This window comes from Chenopodium album, chromosome 2 (genome assembly GCF_948465745.1).
Source record: "Chenopodium album chromosome 2, dcCheAlbu1.1, whole genome shotgun sequence".
Taxonomy (NCBI): domain Eukaryota; kingdom Viridiplantae; phylum Streptophyta; class Magnoliopsida; order Caryophyllales; family Amaranthaceae; genus Chenopodium; species Chenopodium album.
The window spans coordinates 12,081,113-12,103,334 of NC_137835.1; the positions used below are offsets into that span (position 1 = coordinate 12,081,113).

Here is a 22,222-nt window from a genome sequence, read left to right on the forward strand (position 1 = left end):
ATATGAAAAACCTTTACAATTCAGATGTAAATGCTTTAAACTTTGGAATACTGTATTAGAATTCCCACATGATAAATCAAAATGTTCTACTCAATGAAAATAATACTCCGTAGTAGTAGTTAGTTGAAGGGTAATAATTCGAATCTAGATTATATAACTTCTCACAACATAAAAGTACAAGACTATTATTTGGCAGCCACCACTATTTACTTTCTAATTTTGTTGATTGTGTTTTATGGTGATAAACTGCACATCCAACAAATTCCATTGCATTCCAATATAAGCCCGCATTATTTAAATCACCTCCCATAGTCCCATTGGTCATTTTCTTTCTGATTTATGGCATTTGACAAAACTTATCTGAAATCAATTACTTAATTTGAATTACTCTATCTAAATTCTAAAACCAACTCAAAAATTATTGTAAAGATTTTTGTAATATAGATTAATCCACGTAACTATATTTTTTCTTAAGCTAGTCAAAGTAAAATATGTGAACAATATGAGCAGGCCCAGGTTGATATCAGTTATAAACGACAACTGTTTATCTCCATGGCAGAATTGTAAATAAACGGTGTTGGTTTTCGTGCTGAGCAATAAAATATTATTATGTCCCACAAGAGTGCTGACGTCCAGCACTTTTGATACAAAAAGTGCATTTCACTCCGTTACTTTACTTTCCGTCTACATTAACCCCAGCTGAACCCAAGATAATTTAGGCTGAGTTAAGGTTTTACTGCTGTAAAAGTAAAAAATCTGGAAATGGACTAGGGTCATCTTTGATTCCAGGAGAGAGAAAATAGAAATCCAAGCTCACATTACACAGTACATGAAAATGGAGGTGGGTTTGAGTAAATTGATTTTCAAATCCATGCCTTTTCGAGATCAGTTGGGTTGGTGTCGTGGATTGTAGGTTGTGATATCTCTTCATAGCGCGATTTTATTGCTTCATATAAGGTATGTATTTTCGAATTTTTTGCTTCGGATCTGAAAATTCCTAGTTTAATTCAACTTCTAAACTCCGTATGAATGCAGAAAATGACCATCTGGAAATTTAGATAACAACAATGAGTTACATTGTGTCTCTGATCTGGAAATTTAGATTCGTGTTGCAGTAGTTCCTTACTTTGACTTTGCCAGGTTTAATTTAAGTGTTATGATGACTTATTTGTCATTTGTCTTATAAATTATTTTCTAAGGCATGTGGTAAATTAGTTGTGATTAATTAATTTTTCTTATATTATTTTGTGAAATGGTGTATTGATTTTTCCTTTTTTTTTTTTTTTTTTTTTTTTTTTTTTTTTTTTTTGAGACAAGAATTGTTTTTTGATATAAAATTGATTGTGGCTTGTTATTTGTAATTGCTGATAATTTTTTTAGTTTATTAAAACATGAGAAAAATTAGTTTATGGTAATTGCTTGGAAAAAATTATTGTTGATTTACTCGTCGGTTTATGGAGTTAATTGTTGATTAATTTAATTTTTTATTATCATTTTGTGATAAGGATTATTGTTTGTGATAACGATTATTGTTTGTTATTGGTGATAATTTAGGTGGTTAGTAATCATGTGGAGAATTAATTTTTGTATATAATTATGTGCAAAAGATTATTGTTTGTGACTTATTGTTTGACATTTAGTTGATAATTTAATTTGTAGTTGATGCGCTATCTATTTGTTAGTTGTTCTGTTTTATTTGTTAGTTGTTGTCTGTTTCAAACGAGGTCTAGTGTCCTAATGTTTTTTTATTGTTCCAGATGTCTTCCATTGATCAAAATGATGGATCTTATAATATAACATCAAATGTTATTGAAGTTAATTGTGTTAGTCTTGATGATGACCTGATGCCCCCAGATATAGCTTCGGACTCATACCCTGGGTCTTCTGATTATGATTATATGGATGATGAGGGCGTGCGATTGAGGTTGAATCCAATGTCTCCTGGGGTAATTCCTTGTAATCCTCAGGTAGTGTACAGTTCCCCAATTCAGACTGTCCATGCTGTGCAGACCGTGGAAACTGTTGTGTCAACAAGCAATCCAGTTCCCCTTGTAGAACTACCTGAGGAGGGTATGGTGTTCAAACGCTGGCAGGACATTGAGGTGTACTTCAAACAATATGCACAACAGCACGGATTTGGTGTTAGTAGGGTTCAAGGTGCATATAATCCGAAAACCAAAGAGCGTCGGGCCACTACTTGGAAGTGTGAATGCTGGGGTCCCCCGGACATGAGGGCGCAAAGGGAGGCCAAGAAGCGGGAGAAGGCAATGGATGTCTCTGGAACAGGGGGAAATGTCAATGGAGTCATAGGGCAAGATGAGCTGAAAAAAGGCCTGAGAAAATCGAAAAAGTGTGAATGTCAGGCAAATATTTATGCTAGTGTTGACCGCAATGGTGATTGGGTGATTAGATCTGTGGACCTTAAACATACTAGGCATAACCCAACCCCTGGGAAAGCAAGCCTGGTTAAAGAGTATCGAATGTAGAATTATACATCATCGGTTCGTAAAAAGTTAATGAATTATTACGAGGAGAGTGTTACTGTTACGCAAATTCATGGCTGCTTATCACATGAAAAGGACAAACTTCCGAATGTAAAGGATTTGCAACATGAGGTGTACAAGGAGAGGAGATTGAAAATGGAGGGAGGGGACGCTATAGCTATGATGCGGTATTTCAAAAAAATGCAATTCGATAACCAAAACTTTTACCATGCTCATCGTTTGGATGAAGAAGGGCGGCTTAAGGATGTTCTTTGGGTTGATGCAAGGAGCCGGGATGCATATGAGCAATTCGGAGACGTTGTGTGCTTTGATGCGACCTATTTGACGAACGAGTACGAGCTCCCTTTTGCAAACTTTGTAGGTGTCAATCATCATGGACAATCAATTCTTTTGGGGTGTGCTCTTGTGTCGCATGAGACTTGTGAAACCTACGGTTGGGTCTTTAAACAATGGCTTGCATGTATGAGGGACCGACCCCCATTAGGAATTCTCACCGATCAAGCAGCGGCAATGAGGAAACCACTTGCTGAAATCATGCCTTCAACTCGGCATAGGTGGTGCATATGGCACATAATGAAGAAGCTCCCTGAGAAGCTTGGCAAATGCAAGTTGTAAGTTTTTACCATCTTTTTTTTATGCTCTGAATAATTTGATAAAGAATGTAATGGTTGCCATCCTAATGGTGTTTTTGTTGGGTATTTGATTGTATTCAATATTCCAATTTTTCATTCCGTATTGCATTTAGGTTGTCCTACTTTAGTTTTTTTTGTGTTTTAGTCTGGCCTTATAATTGATCATATGTGGCTGGCTTACAGGTCATCTCATTGGGTTATATGGTGATTGTAATTTGTCCTAATTGTTGTGGGGTTCTTAGAATTGTTGTTGTGGGTTATACGAAGTATTTTTTAGGAGCAGGTTCACAACTTTCATATCTTAATTTTGTCCTTACATTCTGTAAGGTATTTTCTTTGTGTTTATATGCTTTGATGCTTCTCGTATATTACCACGATTTGGTGTTAATGGCATTGGAAATTATAGACATGATGAGTTAAACAGTGAAATGCATGCCCTTGTTATGCACATTACTCGTGCTGTGCTTTATAGTTCTGCTGAAGGTAGTATTATGAGATGTGAATTATGTTGTTGATGATTTCAGTTGTGTTGTGTTAGGTACGATGAATTCAAAATCCCTCTTAAGGCTATCGTTTACGAAAGCTTTACAGTAGAGGAATTTGAGGGCCGGTGGTGTGAGTTGCTTAACAAATATGAACTCGAAGAAAATGAATGGCTAGCAGAATTGTACCATGAGAGGCATATGTGGGTTCCCGCATTCATGAAGGAGCACTTCTGGGCTGGTATGAAGACCACTCAAAGGGTGGAGAGCATTAACAGTTTCTTTGATGGCTTTGTCAACCGGCAGACTAAGCTATATGAGTTTCCACAAAAGTATACAAGAACAATGACCAAACGTGTGGAAGAAGAAACTGATGCCGACGCAAAATCAACTAAGTATGTTCGACGGCTGGTGAGTGGCTTCAAGCTTGAGAGACTTTATCAGAAAATCTATACGGACGCAAAATTCCAAGAGATACAAAAGGAGTTGTCGAGAATGATGTACTGCTACGGGTGTGAGGAAAAGGTTATTGATGAACATAATGTCCACTACTACCTTGAAGATCGAGTGTGGGTTGTTCCGGAAGGAAGGAGTGAAGAGGTTATCACTGATATGAGGCGCATATATTGTGTGCGGTTCAACAAAGTTTCAAAAGAAGTGAGATGCGATTGCTGTAAATTTGAGACATTTGGGATCTTTTGCAAGCATTGCATACGTGTACTGGATCAGAATTTTGTGTTTGATATACCGGATAAGTATATTTTGGAACGGTGGCGCAAGGATATAATAAGGAGGCACACACGGGTTAAGGTTGCCTATCATGATCCGTCAGACACAATGGAGGTTCAGAGGTTTAATAGAACAATGACCGAGTTTGAACCTATCTGTGATGAAGCATCGCTAGTTGATAATGATACTGTTGAGATGGTGCTAGCTTGTCTGTCTAAACTCAAGATAGATGTTGCTGATCGGCGCAAGAAATTTGTCGAACAAAATAGTGTGCTGACCCTCCCTGGCACTCAATACCCCAATTATGGGAAAGGATCTACCAGTAATTTGAAAACCCCATCATCAGTCACAAAAAGACTTCCCAAAAATGGTTGTCCAGTTGATGTAGGTGACCATGTGGCTACAGAACCTGTTGTTGAACTCAGCCCTCACTTACTTGACCCAAAAACCAACAAAAGGCCTTGTGGGAGGCCTAAAGGTTCTCGGAACAAACCCCTTTCCGAGACTAGCTACAAGGCCAGTAAGAAGACAAAGGTGCATTGATTTTGGTCATTGCACTGTATTGTTTCAAATATCATTAGTTGTTTATTAATCCACTTAAGGGTGTGTCTGTTTCAGGGCAAGGATGTGCAGGCTACAGATGACACAGATGACATGGACATGGATATCCCTCTCAGAGATGTCTTTCCAAGGCTTGGTGCTCCCAAAGATGTGCCTGCTAAGGTTGTGTCTGCTAAGGCTGTCCCTGCTAAGGTTGTGTCTGCTAAGGCTGTCCCTGCTAAGGTTGTGCCTGCTAAGGTACGGTTCGTTACATACCCTCATGAATTGTAGCATTTTCTGGTAATGATTCTAAGTGTACAATGCCTTTTATTTGCAGCGGAAGCAAAAATGTGTCACCAGAATGAACCGCCGGGCAAGGCAAAAGCTGTGAAAATGGCTACATGCCATGAAGAAGAAGAAGATTGTGTTGACGGATACATCGATTCAATCATTTTCTGAACCAAGATTGTGCTACATTCTCTGCACCTAGTCTTATGTACTGGATAATATGTGCTACGTACTTAGTCATCTGCTTGTTTATTAGGTATTTCATAGTGTATTAGGTGATCTATACGTCGTTGCTTTTACGAACGTCTAACTACCAGAAACATCGGTTATGTCCAAATTATTCATGGGTGTTGTTACTGATTTGTCAGTGTAGGTGGTACGTCGTTCGTTTCATGAATGATGAACCACCAGAACATCGATTATGTCCATGTGTTTGTTGTATGTGTATTATGATATGTGTTGTACGGATGCACTATATGTTATGACTTGGAGGGGTATCACATAATTATGAGATAATGGGCTTTGCCGTAAGCATGCTTACTCTACTGCATAGCTTAGAAATGGAGTTGTTTGGTTTGGGTCTATTTTTTGAATGACATTTTTGTCACATAAGGTATGGGCTGGTTTGGACTTTAGGCAAAAATTGGGCTTATCCGGCTGTTAAAAAATCGGACTTATTTGGGGTTTAAAATTGGAGTTGTTTGGTTTGGGTCTATTTTTTGAATGACAAGGTATGGGCTGGTTGAAAAATGGGCTGGTTTGGACTTTGTACAGGAGAGAGAAGGAAGAAGATAGGCCAAAATTGGGCTTATCCTGGTTTTACAAAATTGGACTTATGTGATTGGACTTATGTGGGCCAAAAAATGGGCTTGGAATTTGGAGTTTAAAAAATGTGCTAACATTCATTTACTGCATACTTTGTTCTTTTTTTTTGCCTTCCCACACAAATTTCAATTTTTCACACAAAAACACAGATTCACATATATTCCATAATAACATTACATAGGTGAACATTACACATACACATAATTTTACTACTACTATCACAATAATTTGACTACTATCACGACAACATACTACATAACACATTACATAACACATTAACATGACATTAAACCATAACACATACATGACAGTACTACATAACACTTAACCATGACAATACTAACAACCACTTTGATTATAACAACGATTTTGATTATAACGACTTTGATACTTGCTGATTCCCATTTACTCGTTCCCATTTACTCGGAGTCCGACTCACGAACGCAGCGATGGTAGCGGATGTTTGGTTGTGCATACACAATCCCCTTGTTACGAATCTTAGCAGCTCCAATTGTCTGACTTGGGCTCAAAACCCTACACTGATTCATCAACATCACCTTTTTCGGATCAAAGTTAAAAGCCTCACCCCACATGTGGTAGATGTTGCTCAGCTTGGTGTCCAGCCTGCCTTCAACCTTAACTTTCCTCGGGTTGTCGCTCACCGTCGTGATGTAGAACTTCTTTATCCATGCGTTCATGTTTGTTTCCGGATTCTGTAAAAGGGTTAACATAATAATATTAGGTTTGTGATGTAAAAGGATTAATACAACATTAAAATGGAGTAATTCAAATAAAAAACGAACAAGTAAAATGATTTACAAACCTTGTGACTTGCGTAGAGCATATCACCTTGCTTCAGCCCAACATAGCATGCAATGTATTGCGGGGAGACAACCATTCCAGTCCTTGAATTGGTAAGCACCATGTCCTTCACACGGCAGTCCACCTTGTCAGCATAGTCTCCGTAAACGTCTTTGAAATTATGGTTTCCAGTGAGGGCGTACATCACCCCTATGTCCCCAGGGTCGTTGCTGACCACAACAAGGTAGTGGACATTGAACCGTCCTATCTTTGGCTTAGTTGGCCCGTAACCTTCGTCCAGCTTGAGAATGGTACCCTTACTATCCATCCTTTTCACCATGAGGTCATCCCTAGATGGTATGCTATCGAGGTCAACAATGACTTCATCAGGGTTGTTGTTGCCACAGTGTTTGGCTTTCAGTGATCCTTTCCCAACTTTTCTGCCACCCCACATCTGCCCATCCAATTTCAAGAGGGTGCAGTATGGGACATATGGCTGCCTGAAGACTGGGTTGTTGGGGTTGTGGAGTGTGTTAAAGGCATTGTTCCTTAGTGTTGAAGGCAGAAGACGGGTGGTTCTTTTTCCCCTCTTCTTCTTGGGTGGTGGTGGTGAAGAAGATCCACCAGGGTTGGCTTGGGAATCGGTTAGAGAGAGTAGGGTTAGCTTAAGAGTTGGCTTCATTTTCGTGGTGTATTTGGTGTTTAGTGGGGGGTTTTTTTTTGGTACACCTCCACGTTACCAGTCTCCCTATTTATAATACAAGTGGTTTTTAGGGTTTTGCATCAATTACTTATTATGAAATTAGTTTATAATATAATAATTATTTAGATTACTAATGCTAGTGGGATAATGGGATAATATCACTTACTAAACTTATCATACTAATATTAGTTTTTAAAAAATGTATAGATACTATACCTGAAAATGTATAAGGGTTTAGGGTTTTAGGTATTAGGGTTTAGGGTAGGGTATTTGGGTAGGGTAATTAGGGTATTTGGGTAGGGTTTAAGGTTTGGGGTTTAAGGGTTTAGGGTATCAGGGTTTAAGGTAGGGTTTAGGGTATTAGGGTTTAGGGTTCCATAACACAATCCATCATCATCCGACCCACCCATCCATCTGTTACATTTACTATATATATATATATATATATATATATATATATATATATATATATATATATATATATATACATATATATATATATATATATATATATATATATATATATATATATATATAATATTATTAACAGATTTATTTTTAAAATGATTTAATGTCTATTTGTTTTAATTTAGTAATAAGGAACTAGTTTTAGAATGATGTATCAAAGTTATATTCATATATTTATTTCAACCACAATATGACCCGATCCACAATTCAGCCATGGATCGTTGGTGGATGGAGGCCGATGACGGATCACCGACCCATTGCCAACTCTATTTAGGGTTTAGGGTTTAGGGTTTGGGTGTTCAAGGTTTATGGTTAAGGGCTTAGGGTTTAGGGTTTAGGGTTTAAGGTTTTGGGTTTAGGGTTTACGGCGTTTATTTGTTTTAAAACTGATTAATTTACTCAATCGCATCCACTGCGATCCGTTGACTTACTCAAAATCACCAATAATTATCATATGTTTTGATGGGATTAATGCATTATGAAGTTCATATAATTATTTTAAAATATCTCATTTAAAATAGCATTTGGTAATTATAAGATCATTATGTGTTGCATTCAATAATTATAAAAACTAAAGTCATATTTGACATCCTAAATACTTATGTATCTAACAGATCAAAATCTGCCACTGTAACTCAAAGGAACAATCCAACATTTTTGTGTCATGGATTGGTTACTTGGCGGATGAATGATATGTTTTGAGTTATGGATTTGTGACTTGGCGGATCAGTGACTTGGCATTTACTGTGCAATTGTTTAAGAGAAAAGGCAATCGTCTTCCTCCACTGTTATTCCATTGCACTCATCTCCTTGTGATCATCTCTTCCAACTCTATCGTTTCCCCTGTTTTTTTTTTGTACACCAATGTTTAACAAGCGTAGCTCTTCAATTGTTAGTCACAAAGCAAAAATAGAGATAGGCCATCCAAACACAACCAAATTGCATTACCACCTAGAATACCCTTGTGCGTACTTCCGCAAAGTAGTTCCAACTAAAGAGTGTGAGTTCAAATTCAATTCCCTTTGATACTACTACACAGCCAACAACTTCAGTGAATACAATCGGGCTCCCCTACACCGGCTACATGACCAGCTGTGCAACGAACGTGGAGACGGCCACACCGACGGCCAAACATTCTGGGTAATGAAATTACCAAATGATGAAGTCAGACCTGCCTACATCCCTAGAATTACTGATTTGAACGCGTATATGCACGACAGAGTTGCGGTGTTTGTAAAGTGGTTTTGTCAACTAACATGTCCTTCCATACGCGAGTTTATACCAAGAGAAGTAGAACCCTTTTTTGATATGAAGTTAATGGTTGACACTGATTCGATACCAACTATGACGGTCCCAGACACCCCAAGGGAACTGTTTATAGGGGCAAGCAAGTTATCACTCCATGTTATGGAAGTAAAAACTTATGTATCAATAATTTCCATAGAAGTTGAGCACGACCTTACAATATTAACAGGGAACAGGTATTTCCGAGTTTCAATATCATCTCAATACGCGAATAAGTTAGATGGTCAAGGTTGTTTTCCTAAGGGATCAGTGGTGTGTATTTGGAATGCAAGAAATGTCCACCGATCTTCTTTTGCTGATAACTTCCAAAGAATCCACTCGAAGTACAAGCCAATGCTAATAATAATGACAGAAGCTAGATCAAAGTGTCCGTACATTGAAAAAGTGAAGGAGGATGTAGGTCTTGTTTACAAATACGAATCCATTAGTCCAGCACAGGCAAACAACAACTTACGGACAAATAATGTCATTAAACGTAATGGTAATTAAATTACTTAACCTCTAAAGTTAATGTGTTTAGGTTATCCCTACTTAACTGATTTCTGATTATTGCAGCCAAGTTTTAAGGTAACGCGTGGAGCTCTTGTGGTTATACCAGAGGGGAAATACTACCTAGAGGGGTCGGAGAGTGAAGATGAATACGAAGTGATGGCATTGTGGTACACAAACATGGGTATGGACGATGACCCGACAATTCATGATTGGGATTAGTACGTGTTAAATGTTAAATATAGTTCGGACAACAAATCTAAGTAAGGAGACATTCCACTTGTGTAATACACGAGTAGTTGATGCAATATATATTTTTTTACTTTTAAGTTTATTGTTTTAACTTTATGTTTAATTTTTTACTTTTTGTTAATTTTTTTTTAAAAAAACAAATATGGTACTTTGCCGCCAATTACAATTTAAAGAAGTACCAAATAAAACCGCCAAACGAAAGGATAACCATCAAATTCAAACATGTTGGTGAAATGTGATAAATGAACTGTGTATGGCGCCAAATTTTTGTAAGCCTGGCGCCAAAAATCATGTTATAAAAGGGAACATGTGCCAATTGAACAAAGTAAATCAACATCCCTCTATCAGACTAAGACTATTTTCTACAGCAAGTCATCTCTAATAGGAAAATGGAAAACACAATCAAAGTACCATTGAGTTTAATTAAATCACATTCAAAAGCTTTAAAAACCAGGAACCCAAAAATCAAGAAAACCAATTCCCAAACCATAAGTGTTATCAAAGTGCCTAACCACTAAGCCACCTCGTCCGGTCGGGGGACTTCCACATATTGGAAGGGGGTTGTTAGGTAGTATCCAGTCACATCTGATCTCAAAAGATGGTTCTATACTGGTTAAGATGGTTGAGGCGAGTGACGTGGCTCAAGTATTTGCAGTGGGGAAAATAATATGGGTGACCTTGTTATTTTAGACAACAAGGGTCTGTACCCGGCCCACGTACATGATTTGTCAGATCTTGCATTGCTTCCTCCAGCTTTGAAACTAGCAGTTAGGTGGGCATTGTTGAACATGGGAGGTGTTGAAGGCATTAGTTTGCAACATCTTATCCCTTCTACAATTCGCAACATTATTTACCCACGTTCAACTTTACCCGCCGAGGTTGAATCCTTTACCATGTCGGCAGGAGTTCACGAGATGAACGTGAACAGCTACTCCGACGACCTGAAGCTCCTCCTCACCGAAAGCCACACACAACTCAATCGAATATGTGTATCTTCAGCTTGGCTAGGAAGGCATTTTTTGGATGGTAGAAGAGCAACTTTACATTTCTCATCCACACGTGGAGAGTGTAATGGTAAGGTTAAACTGCTTATTTGGAATTGTAGGGATATGGGTTGGGAGTCATTCCTAAAGGAGTTGATGCAACTGGTTGAGCTTCAAATGCCCCACATTGTGCTCCTAACAGAAACGCGTGTGTCCATTCACATGGCCAGATTCATATGCCGGAATATGAATTGGGTTTCAATGCACGGGACATCACATGAAGGAGTTGTTGGAGGGTATGCCCTTATCGTGTTCTCGGATACGGTCAAGATAAGTGCTGACGAGGCTATGAAGTGGAGGGTCAGTTCAAAAGTTGTTTAATTTTGACAATGCATCAACGTATTCAAATTACTGTATTGTTCTATTCAAAAAAAAAAAAAAATTACTGTATTGTTTTCTAAAACCCGTATTTTAATTAATGTTAACTACTTATTGATTCTGTATTCTGAACTTCTTACCTTGTGACTTAAATGTACTGTTAGTGGTTAATTCATTAACAAAAATTAATATTACAAATGATTATCTTAATATATTTTTGGAATTTAGCCAAATCCTAATAATAAACCTTAACTAAAGAGTTAGATAAATCGCAAATATTTATCTTTTACTGTTTATTTGTTGTTTAACAAAAGTACACAATACCCCACCCAATTACCTTTCATTAAAAGGAACTAACCAACTAATTACCTAATTCCGAATAATGTATACAGATAATTCCAACAATTTTATACATTTATTTTACTTTAGGGGAGTACCTATTACCTAATAAAAAGACGAAACACTAAGGCCAAGTGCAAATGTTTAACTGGAGTATTGAATTACCCCAATGGTCAATAGTGTAACGAAATGGTTATACCTCTTTCCTTGTTAGAACCTAGTCAAGATTCCTGAACCCTAATCCCTCTCTAGTCATAGGTAATAATCCCTAGTATCTCTAGTCATAGGTAATAATCCAAAAACAATAGAGGGGCCCAACCCCAACTTATCTTCCACCCTCCCCTTTATAAAATGAAGGGGTGCTCAAAGTTATCTACCGCTACCCCAATTCTACATCCTCTTTTGTCATAGAAAAAACAGACCTCATAGTATACCCACTTGGTTTTTATGAGAAAGAAGCAACAGGTGCTATCCACTGTTTTGAACACAACCACAACACAGAGCCAGAAATCAATTTCAACAATTACATTTACTTCTACAGTGACACTGGCCGTCTAACCGATAAGGTCGTTGAATACGACATCCTGAGAAGCATTCTGGCAAACCTTGAAGAGAAACAAGGCCTCCTCGACAAGCTGATGATGGTTGACGATGCCGGTGTTGTCTACCCTGCTCACTTCCCCAATCCTGCTGATGCCACGGCATTACCAAAGGTCCAGGATGCCATACCAGAGTTAGAATTGGGACCGGTTGAGTTCGAAGGGGTTACTCCTTTTGTTCCCAACTTGCTGAACCCCTTAATTGATCCCAAGCTTGTCCTTCCTCGTGCTGGGCCCATTTATTCGATTCAAAAAGAAGCCATCGACTATAACTTTGGGTGCTACTCGGATGAGATATTGTTCTTTCAGGTAAAAAGTTTGTTCTTTGTGTATTATTTACAATTTATGTAACCACATTTTGTCTTAATTTTAACCTTAATTTACATGATTTTGTAGAGAAAAAATTACTACGTACTTACTTGATTGCCAGTGTTACTGTACAAATAAGTAGGAAAGTATTGTTTGATTAGTATATTTGACTATGAATTACACGAAACAAACTTAAATTCTGGCATCTAGTTATTGACAAGGGCTAGCCAAGTCATTTAAAGCAACAAAATATAAATTTATGTACCCTGTGCTTAATAATTTGCTGTGACTTTGTGCATTTTAAAAATATTATGGGCTGAACTTAACCCAAATTACAAGTTCGTTCCAATATGACCAATTTGAACTTCACGGTCTTCCATGACAAGTTCATCCCGGAAGATCCTGCTAGTAGATACCAGACGGTGAAGCTGAATCCCGAGGCTGGTGAAGGGGTTGAAAAGTTGGAGATGGGAGCTAGTGTTGTGTTGTGGAATGGCCGTCGTATCACCAGGCCTTCTTTTGGACCGCATTTTGAAGAAGTTATCACAACACACAAGCCAATCTTGATGATTATTACTGAGGTTGGAGCACAATCAACTAACTGTCAAAGGGTGCTCAAAAGCTTAAAAACATCCATGGCTTGGAAGGTTGATGATGGACAGGGAGCAACTGGAGGATGTGTCGTACTTTGGGATCCTTGTAAGGTGCAAAGTGAAGTAACTATGGCTGATAAGAGGTCCAACATTGACCTCCGCATAGTCGGATCTGTGTGGGCCGCGGGGATGAATTAAGGTCTAATTAATCTGAAGTTAATGTAAGCTAATCAAATCAGAATTAGTTAACATATTTTATTTATTTATTTATTTCTTCTTTAGTGTGGATGGTCTGACCTCTTACAGTTTTCGTCTTGTTGTGCCACAGGAGCTTCTGCTGTGTTCAAGAGGTTGATTTCTGTTCTAGAGAGGAAAATGTTTCCTACTATGTACTAGATTATGAACTTTGTTTTAATTTGTACTAGAATTCCGGGTTGTGTCTTATGTTACGTTGTGTTTAGGGTATGAAGTATTGTATTTAACTCTGTTGTGTTATCTTAGACTTCTAACTATTGGGTATGTGTTTTATTGTTGTGATATGTAACAAATTGTGTGTTTCGGGGTACCATATTATGTGGTTTCTAGTGTTGATCATACTATGTGTTTTGCTATAAAATATGATAAACCTAATTACCTAGATAAAATCAAATATACAAGGTTTCCAAAAATTGAAATTTAAAAAGCATCAAGTTAATAGAATTAGAATACTAACGTATAAGTTGTAAACAAACGTAACATTGGCTAGTCCCATACACAAATAACATACCGAAATATTAATTTCGGTTGGGGAATTTATCCTAAAAGAAAAAACCGAACTATCATAGTGTAGACACCTAAAAATGTCTCCCCAAAACCAAACCCGATGATAAATAACCTTTCACCGCCACTATTGGTCGGGTTTAGTATTTAATCCCGAGAGTGCTTGAAAAATCGTATTTTATTAAATTCATACTTTTGAAAGGTCCATGGATTAGTCTTGATGTTTGGTAAAAGCATAGTTTTACTTTCAGCCCAAACTTATTAATTAATTTTAAGCCCAAACCTTTTTATTTTATTATTTATTTTTGGCCCAAACCTTTTATTTATTTTTATTTAATTATTTTATTATTTTTGCCCGAATAATAAAAGTCAGAAAAAAGCCCGAAATTATCAATCGGCACTTAAAAAGCCGAAAGAAATTAGGGTTAAAAATGAATTTAGACGGAAAAACGGACTGGAAGTTCCCGCGTCACGGAAGACTGCCACCGTGTCACGGGAACCCTTCCCTCTGACGGTGGGACTTCCCGTGACACGGGAGGTCTGCCGTGACACGGGACGTTCCGTGTCCTTTCCGCGTAAACCCTTAACGCGTTTTTCATTCCATTTTCTGAAATTTCCCGTGTCACGGGAAATTGTACCGTCTGACGGTACAGTCTGACCGTGTCACGAGATATTTTTTTAGGGTTTTTATCATTTTAGGGTTCCGTGTGCTCCCTCGGCACATTTTCCCTATAAATACCCCCTCATTTCTGATGTACGGGGCAACCAGAATTTTATTATTTTTATTTTCTCTCTTCTATGCTATTAACCTAAACACTAGCCTACCCTTTTCACTTCAAAATTCCTTCTTCAAGCACTCAAAGGAGTTCATATTTTACTCGAGGTTCTGTCCTTAAGCCAAGGCGTGAAAGGTAGAATCGTTTGAGGGTTAGGCCCCAAAATCAACCTTATTTTATTTAATTTAATTTAGTTATTGTTTCATTATTTCCTTGAAGTTACTAACTCGTTTATTATTTTGTAGTTGCAAACAAACAGATTCAAAGTAAGGATCATGCTCTTTTATTATTATTGTTATTTTTCTAACAATTTTATGTTGTTGGAATCCTAATTAAATTGGTTTTAATATTAATGTTTATTACATTGTATTTTTTATTGATCACCATATTGCATGTTTAAAGGGAATATGTAATTGAAAATCACGCCTAATAAGATAATTTGGACAATCGGTTTAGGATCCTTTGTAATCTTATTATTAATTGAAGTGATCACCAAATTTTTAGAATTATGTGTGCATTAATATTAAACCAATTTAGTTAAATAATAGTTTGGAGCAAATTGAAGTATTGTTTGTATGCCTTTGAGATCGCAGGAATGCTTTTCACTATAAGAATCGAGTAGAGGCCAATACGGGCGAATGTGACTCCATGACTCACTTCGTACCATCATCCCCGATCCTCCTTTCGTGATTCCGAACCATATGGAGTTAGTAATCTCATGGATTATGAATGGGGTGTAACCTTCACGGGTCAATCATTGTTGCCTTCGTTGTCCCTTTATCGTGGTTGCCTTTTATGATCCGTGAACGGTTTACAAGTTCCTTAAAAACTTGTTGGCGGCTCCCTACTTTATTTGTCCCTAATCGTATTATGTCAATTCCCACTTCCTATGAGTGCCAAGCATATTCACAACATGCTTTTAACGTAGGCACACTTCGAATGACGCCTACACATAGTATATTATTTAAATTAATTAAAACCTTTAAATTGAAATTCCATCAACTAACGTATAAGGGCCAAATTTGAAGCAAGTTGAGATCTTAAACATTCTAACTTTGGGCTTGGCCAAAAAGAACAAACATTATGCAATCCATATAGTCCAGCAACACAACAATTTGAAATTTGTTGTACAGATTATGGTGTAAAAAGTTTTAAATGATCTAAACATTATTCATGGTGAAATAACTTTTATTTCACATTCTTCAAAATTTAAGGAGTCAAATAAGATGGTCAAAATCATTTAACCTAAAAGGGTCAAAATTGAAGCAACAAATTCCGATTTCAGGCTATTAGAAACAATACGACTTTGGGCATGAGCCCAAAAACAGAAACATTATGCATATAATGTTATGATTTTGGGCCACATTATGCAATCCATTATGACTTTGGGCCACATTATGCAATCCATTATGACTTTGCTAGCCAAACTTAGCCAGCATAATCAAATATGACTTTGGGCCTATGAGCCCAAAGCACCAAACTTTATGCAATCCAAATTGAAGTCATGGGTAAAAGTCATACATTACATTGCCAGGTACATTATGCAAACCTCCATGCATTACTAGAACCATGATACACCATCTCCTTTCGATGCCCGCCTACGCCTCGGCTTAGGGGAATACTTCATAGCAGGCAATTCATCAACCTCCTACAAATGTGGCGGACATAATCATACAAATGTAAACTTCAATAATTTGGTATCTCTAACTGAAAAAACTGTATAAACGTACCTTAGTATTTGGTACAGGAGGTCCATCTGTATCCCTGGCCTCTAGGGGGTGGGTTTCACCATATGCAACATCCAACATCTACCAAAAACATAAGAAAAATCAGAACAACACTTACAACTTTCAAAACACAAATACTGAAACACCACTTACCCCAAGTTTGCCAAATTCAGGAGCATTATTCATACGATCAGCTCTGGCTGCTAAAGATAAATCATGTTTGCTCTAAACAGTCAATCGCGGAAAAGTACCCCACCAGAGGGGATCCCTGTTAAGCCGGTCAAGATAAAGCACCTACAAGGACATCATATTTCATCATATAACCAACAAAAAACAACACTTTACAAATCACATTGGAGACTGTTTCAATATACTAACCACAATAAATAGCAAACAGCCACCGCTACCACCACCATTCCCTTTCGCATCGAACCTCTTTACGAATGAGGAGACACTAGAAAGAAACTTAGATAACACTAAGTTGCACCAGTCATACTTATCACAATCAGTTGCACACGTCAAGGCAGGCAATAGATCTGAAGACAGACGTGGGGACTGTGTAGGACAAAGAACCGTATGCAGCGATAGGATGAGAAATAATGTCTTAAATTCAACTTCCTCGTTATCTTCCCATTCACCTTCTACCCTATCCATTATAGTTGAATTGACATGGATGCCCTTGACATCGTATACACGACCTTCATATCTTGAGCTTTTAGTTTCCCAAGAATTTCCGTACCGAGTAATCAGTTCCTCAACCTGTCCCTTAACATTAAGGCTCATATTTTTTTAAAGGGACACACTTGCCACCATTCGGTATACCTAGTATCCAATAAACTTGATTCTGTGACAACTTAAACTCTAACCCATCGGATGAGATCAAAATCTTCCTACTTGGATCCACTCGACGCAGCAGCCAGTACGCCAACTGCCTAGGCATATGTATGCCTGAAGCTAAATGAAGAAGGCCACCAAACCCCATTTCAGACACCCACCTCTTCCTTTTGTTATCAAATGTTTGACATATCCTTCAAAAAGACTCAACACGGCAGGTAAGATTAGGTGCCTGACAACATCATAACAACTGATTTCAACATGTGATGAAATGCACTCCAAAAGAAGCAATTATGACACTTACCTTTGTTCTACTTGGCCCCCTTTTCCCAGTCACTTGACCGCCCAAGCTCAACACAGTGTCCTGTAACACCTCATAAGCAATATCACACTATATCACCAAGACCAGCAACATAAAGAACAACAAAACTGACAGATGCTCATAATTAAAAAAAAATTAGCATACCTTGTCTTCCAATTTCCTTCTCGAGCTTGCACATGCAACCTACAATGTTCAATTGCTCAATCAGTGCACATTTCTCCATGGTGTATTACATACTAATAACCTAATGTATATATGAAATCATACCTTGACCTCCAATTTCCTTTTCAACTTTCCCTAACTCTGTCCTGGATCGACGTGAAAAACTCGTCAAGGTGATGACTAATTGGGGAAAACATCAATTATAACTGAATTACAAATAGTAACACTAATTCTCTATTATAAAAAAAAAGTATTTAAACGTAATTTCACCATTTGATAGTGAGTTGGCCCCAAATTTAAGGTTCAGTCGCAATCAAAATTCAACTTCATCCTCAATCAACATGCACGCGAAATCGCATTCAAAATACAAGTTTAGAGTCGCATTAAAAACTAAGCTACTAAGAATTGATATTTGCGAATATCATTTAGGCAACCATATACCGACATTTTTGGCCCAAAAATACATGTTGATCTTAAGTTTTGATGATGACTCAAGGAACCTAAGCAAACCCATAGGGGCTTTAACTTTTGTCTATTAGCTTTGATGTGATGACAGGTTTTATATGCAATGAAGTTCTAGAGTTAGAATGGAGCATGGAACAAGTCTAAAGGATGAGCTATGGACAAAAATAGAAGACAATCAGAAGCCAAGTTCCTTGAGTGAGGAACTGAAGCTCCAGAGTCGAAGCTTCACTGTGTTCCAAGGAGTCTATTGTATCTTTATTATTTATTTTAGGCTTCTTGTATATATGTTAAGTACATTGTTAATTGATAGGATTTAAGTGGATTTAATTTCAGCTTATAAAGATTTTATTTTTCCTTTCTTTAACAAGATTTAATTTTATTTCGGAAAAATATCTTTTAAGTAAAAATATCTTATTTATTAAAAGATTTTCTGTTCTGATTTTATCCTAACATTTTGGAAAATCTGACTTGGTAAAACTATTTTTTAAAAACGGCTTTTACTTGGTAAAGGAGGTTGAGAAAATATAGGAACCACTTCCTTACTGTGCGCTTCAGCTTGCTGCCCAAGCATCCACGAACTGCACTTCCTTATTTCATGGAAGTTGTGGTATAGTGGGAGCTAAGGCAAACGTAAGGTTTTCAACTGCTTTCCTCCTGTATAAATAGGTTTAGTTTTCTGTTTTGAAAAGCACACTTGAGCATTACGATTCTTAGCTTTTCTAAAAGAGTCAAAAATCCACTTAAGTCCTTGAGTGTCTTTGTACTTAGCATCTTAGTAGTTTTATCTTGAGTTGTATTGGGGTAGAGTTTGGGTAAACTCTAGAGTGTGAAATTGCTTTGAGTGAAGCAAGGAGAAAGAGAGAGATTTGAGAGCTCAACTGATTGAGGGATCAGTTGAGGGGGAACTTAAGTTCGTAGAGGAACTCGAGTTTAGAAGTCTTAATTTGTAATAGGTTGTTTGCCCTATTATTATTAAGAGTTGTGATTAAAATCCCTTGTGGTCGTGGTTTTTCTTCTTGATTAGGGCCAAGAAGTTTTCCACGTAAAATCTCTCTTGCACTTTAAAGTTTTTGTTTAAGTTTCTTTAAGAATTCCGCAAAAATTACCTTAGTTCCTCAACAATACAATTCACCCCCCCTCTTGTATTGTTCATTCCAGTCAACAATTAGTATCAGAGCTGGTTCCTCGAAGAAATCAGGAAACCCTGACGAGTTAAGTTCCTGGAATCAAGATGAACAATCACGAGAAACTGGAAGAAGGTTACTCTACGCAGCGTCCTCCTATGTTCAATGGAAAATTCTACACCTATTGGAAGAACAGGATGGAGATTTTTATCAAAGCCGACAACTATCAGGTTTGGAGAGTGATCGAAGTTGGTGATTTTGAAATTACCAAAACCACTGGTGAAAATGAGGTAGTACCTAAACCCATGTCTGAATTTGATAAGGAAGATTTTGAGAAAATGGAAATTAATGCACTTGCTGTTAAATTACTTCATTGTGGACTTGGACCCAATGAACACAACCGTGTTATGGGTTGTAAAAATGCTAAAGAAATTTGGGATTTACTTCGAGTCACTCATGAAGGAACTAACGAAGTGAAACGCTCTAAGATTGACTTGCTTATGTCAAAATATGAACGGTTTGAAATGTAACCAAAAGAATCAATTCAGGAAATGTTAACTAGATTTACTAACATTACTAATGAGCTTGTTTCTCTTGGAAAGCAAATCCCTATTGATGAGCAGGTCAGAAAAGTTCTAAGAAGCCTCCCCCAAGATGAGAGATGGAGAGCCAAGGTAACAGCCTTACAAGAAACAAAGGACTTCACAAAGTTCAATATTGAGCAACTTGTTGGTTCCCTTATAACCCATGAGCTGCACCTAGGAACAAGCAACAGTGAAGGAAACCGAGGAAAAGGCTTGGCTCTCAAAGCTGGAGATCAAGAAGACTCTGAAGTCGATGAAGAAGAGGCTGCTATGCTGGTGAGAAGGTTCAAAAGAATGTTCAACCGAAACAACAAGTCAAGGAACTTCACCAAGAAACCCTCTACTTCAAAAACTGACTCTGGTTGTCACAAATGTGGATCTCTAGAACACTTTATTCGTGAGTGTCCACTTTGGGATACAGAGAAAGGTAAAGGGAAGGCAAAGGAACAAGTTAAGAGCAACTACAACAAAACTCCTTTCAATAAAACAAACATTAGGTAGGCTATGATTGCTGCCTGGGGAGATTCTGAAAGTGAGGATGAAGAGAAACAACCTGAAGAAGAAACAACTCATCTATGTTTGATGGCCAAACGTGATGAAAAGGCTTACAACGATGAGCTTGCTAAAGAGGTATTCCTTGATCCTAATGTGCTTAAAACTTATACTAAAGATGCTCTCATTGATTTAGTGTTTGAATTAGAAGATGACTGGACTCACACTAGTATTCGTCTAGGTGAATGTCAAAGAGCTCTCAAAGTTTGCAAGGAACACGGTACGTGGATTGAGAATCAACGAGCTGATGTTCAAAGTAGATTTTTTGAACTTTTTGACAAAAATCTTCTATTAAAAGAAATGAATGAGAAACTCAAGTTTGAGAATATCATGGTTAATGTAGAATTGACTCAATACAAACTTGCTAATGCTGAAGTGTCTCCAAGTTCCTCCTCTGAATCTTTGCCTAAATTTAATGAGGATTTTGAAAAATTAAAATATGATCTTGACGAGTTAAGAATTGAAAAGGCAAAATTGGAGAAGGAACTTGAGCTTCGAAAAGAAAGAAGCATTAGCCAGTTTGGAATTCCTAAGTGGATAGAGAATGCTCAAACCAAAAGAACTGAAGGTCTAGGATTCATACGTTCTAAGCATAAGGGCAAGAAAAAATATGTAGACCTGCCTAGTTATAAAGTATGTACCTTCTGTGGTAAAACTGGTCATCTTGTTGCCACGTGTAACAAGAAGGAACAGTCTGTTAGTAAGAATGTCAGGCAAGTTTGGGTAAAGAAATCTGATATTGCTTCAACGTCCAAGGAACCCAAGGAAACCTGGGTTCCTGAATCTAACCAATAAGTTCTTTTGTAGGTCCTAGTGAGGGGGAACAACACGTGGTGCCTCGACAGTGGTTGTTCAAAGCATATGACAGGAGATAAATCAAAGTTTCTCTCACTAGAGGCCTATCCAGGAGGAACTGTGACCTTTGGAGACAACAAAAAGGGTGAAGTAATTGCTAAAGGAAAAGTAGGAAGGTACAGTTCTCATTCAATAGAAAATGTACTTTTGGTCGAGGGTTTGATGCACAATTTGCTGAGCATATCACAATTTTGTGATAAAGGAAACTCTGTAAGTTTTACCTCTGATTCATGCAACATCATTAATGATAAAACAGGAAGGGTTGTTCTTGAAGGAACTAGAAAAGGGAACACATACATTGTGGATCTAAATTCTGTTCCAAGGAACAACCTTACCTGCTTGAGTGCCATTAATGATGATCCCTTATTATGGCATAAACGTTTTGGACATACTAGCTTCTCACTCATGGATAAACTTAGAGCAAGGAACTTGGTTATAGGGCTTCCCTCAGTCAAGTTCCTCATACAACATATCTGTGATGCATGTGTGAGAGGCAAGCAAGTCAAGTCTTCCTTTAAAAGCAAAAACATGGTCAGCACCACAAAGCCATTGGAGCTAATTCATATGGATTTGTGTGGTCCCATGCGTGTTCAAAGTAGAAGTGGAAAGAAATATGTTTTAGTTATTATTGATGATTTTTCTAGATTTACTTGGGTGATTTTTCTGTCTAGCAAGGATGAAACTTTTGATGAATTTGTGTCCTTTGCCAAAAGAGTACAGAAGTCAAGTGGAAATCAAATCATCCACATTCGATCAGATCATGGAACTGAGTTTGAGAATTCAAGATTCGATGACTTTTGCAAAGAAAATGGCATGGATCATAACTTTTCAGCCTCAAGAACT

General features: G+C 37.5%; 1 protein-coding gene and 1 long non-coding RNA gene across 2 annotated transcripts; one reads left to right on the forward strand and one right to left on the reverse strand.

Moving 5' to 3' along the window:
• The first annotated feature begins 806 nt into the window (after positions 1-806).
• Positions 807-5,632, forward strand: LOC145583121 (protein FAR-RED IMPAIRED RESPONSE 1-like). The gene is made up of 5 exons (XM_081640280.1): positions 807-957; positions 1,758-3,115; positions 3,675-4,881; positions 4,966-5,145; positions 5,225-5,632. The coding sequence occupies exons 2-5, from the start codon at positions 2,517-2,519 to the stop codon at positions 5,276-5,278; spliced, it is 2,040 nt and encodes a 679-aa protein (XP_081496406.1). The 5' UTR covers positions 807-957; positions 1,758-2,516; the 3' UTR covers positions 5,279-5,632.
• Positions 5,633-16,149: 10,517 nt separating this feature from the next.
• Positions 16,150-16,749, reverse strand: LOC145583130 (uncharacterized). Its single transcript, XR_014100065.1, has 3 exons — positions 16,635-16,749; positions 16,485-16,562; positions 16,150-16,402 (listed from the first exon to the last, which is right to left on the reverse strand). It is a non-coding gene; the product is annotated as an uncharacterized LOC145583130 (long non-coding RNA).
• Positions 16,750-22,222: the final 5,473 nt, after the last annotated feature.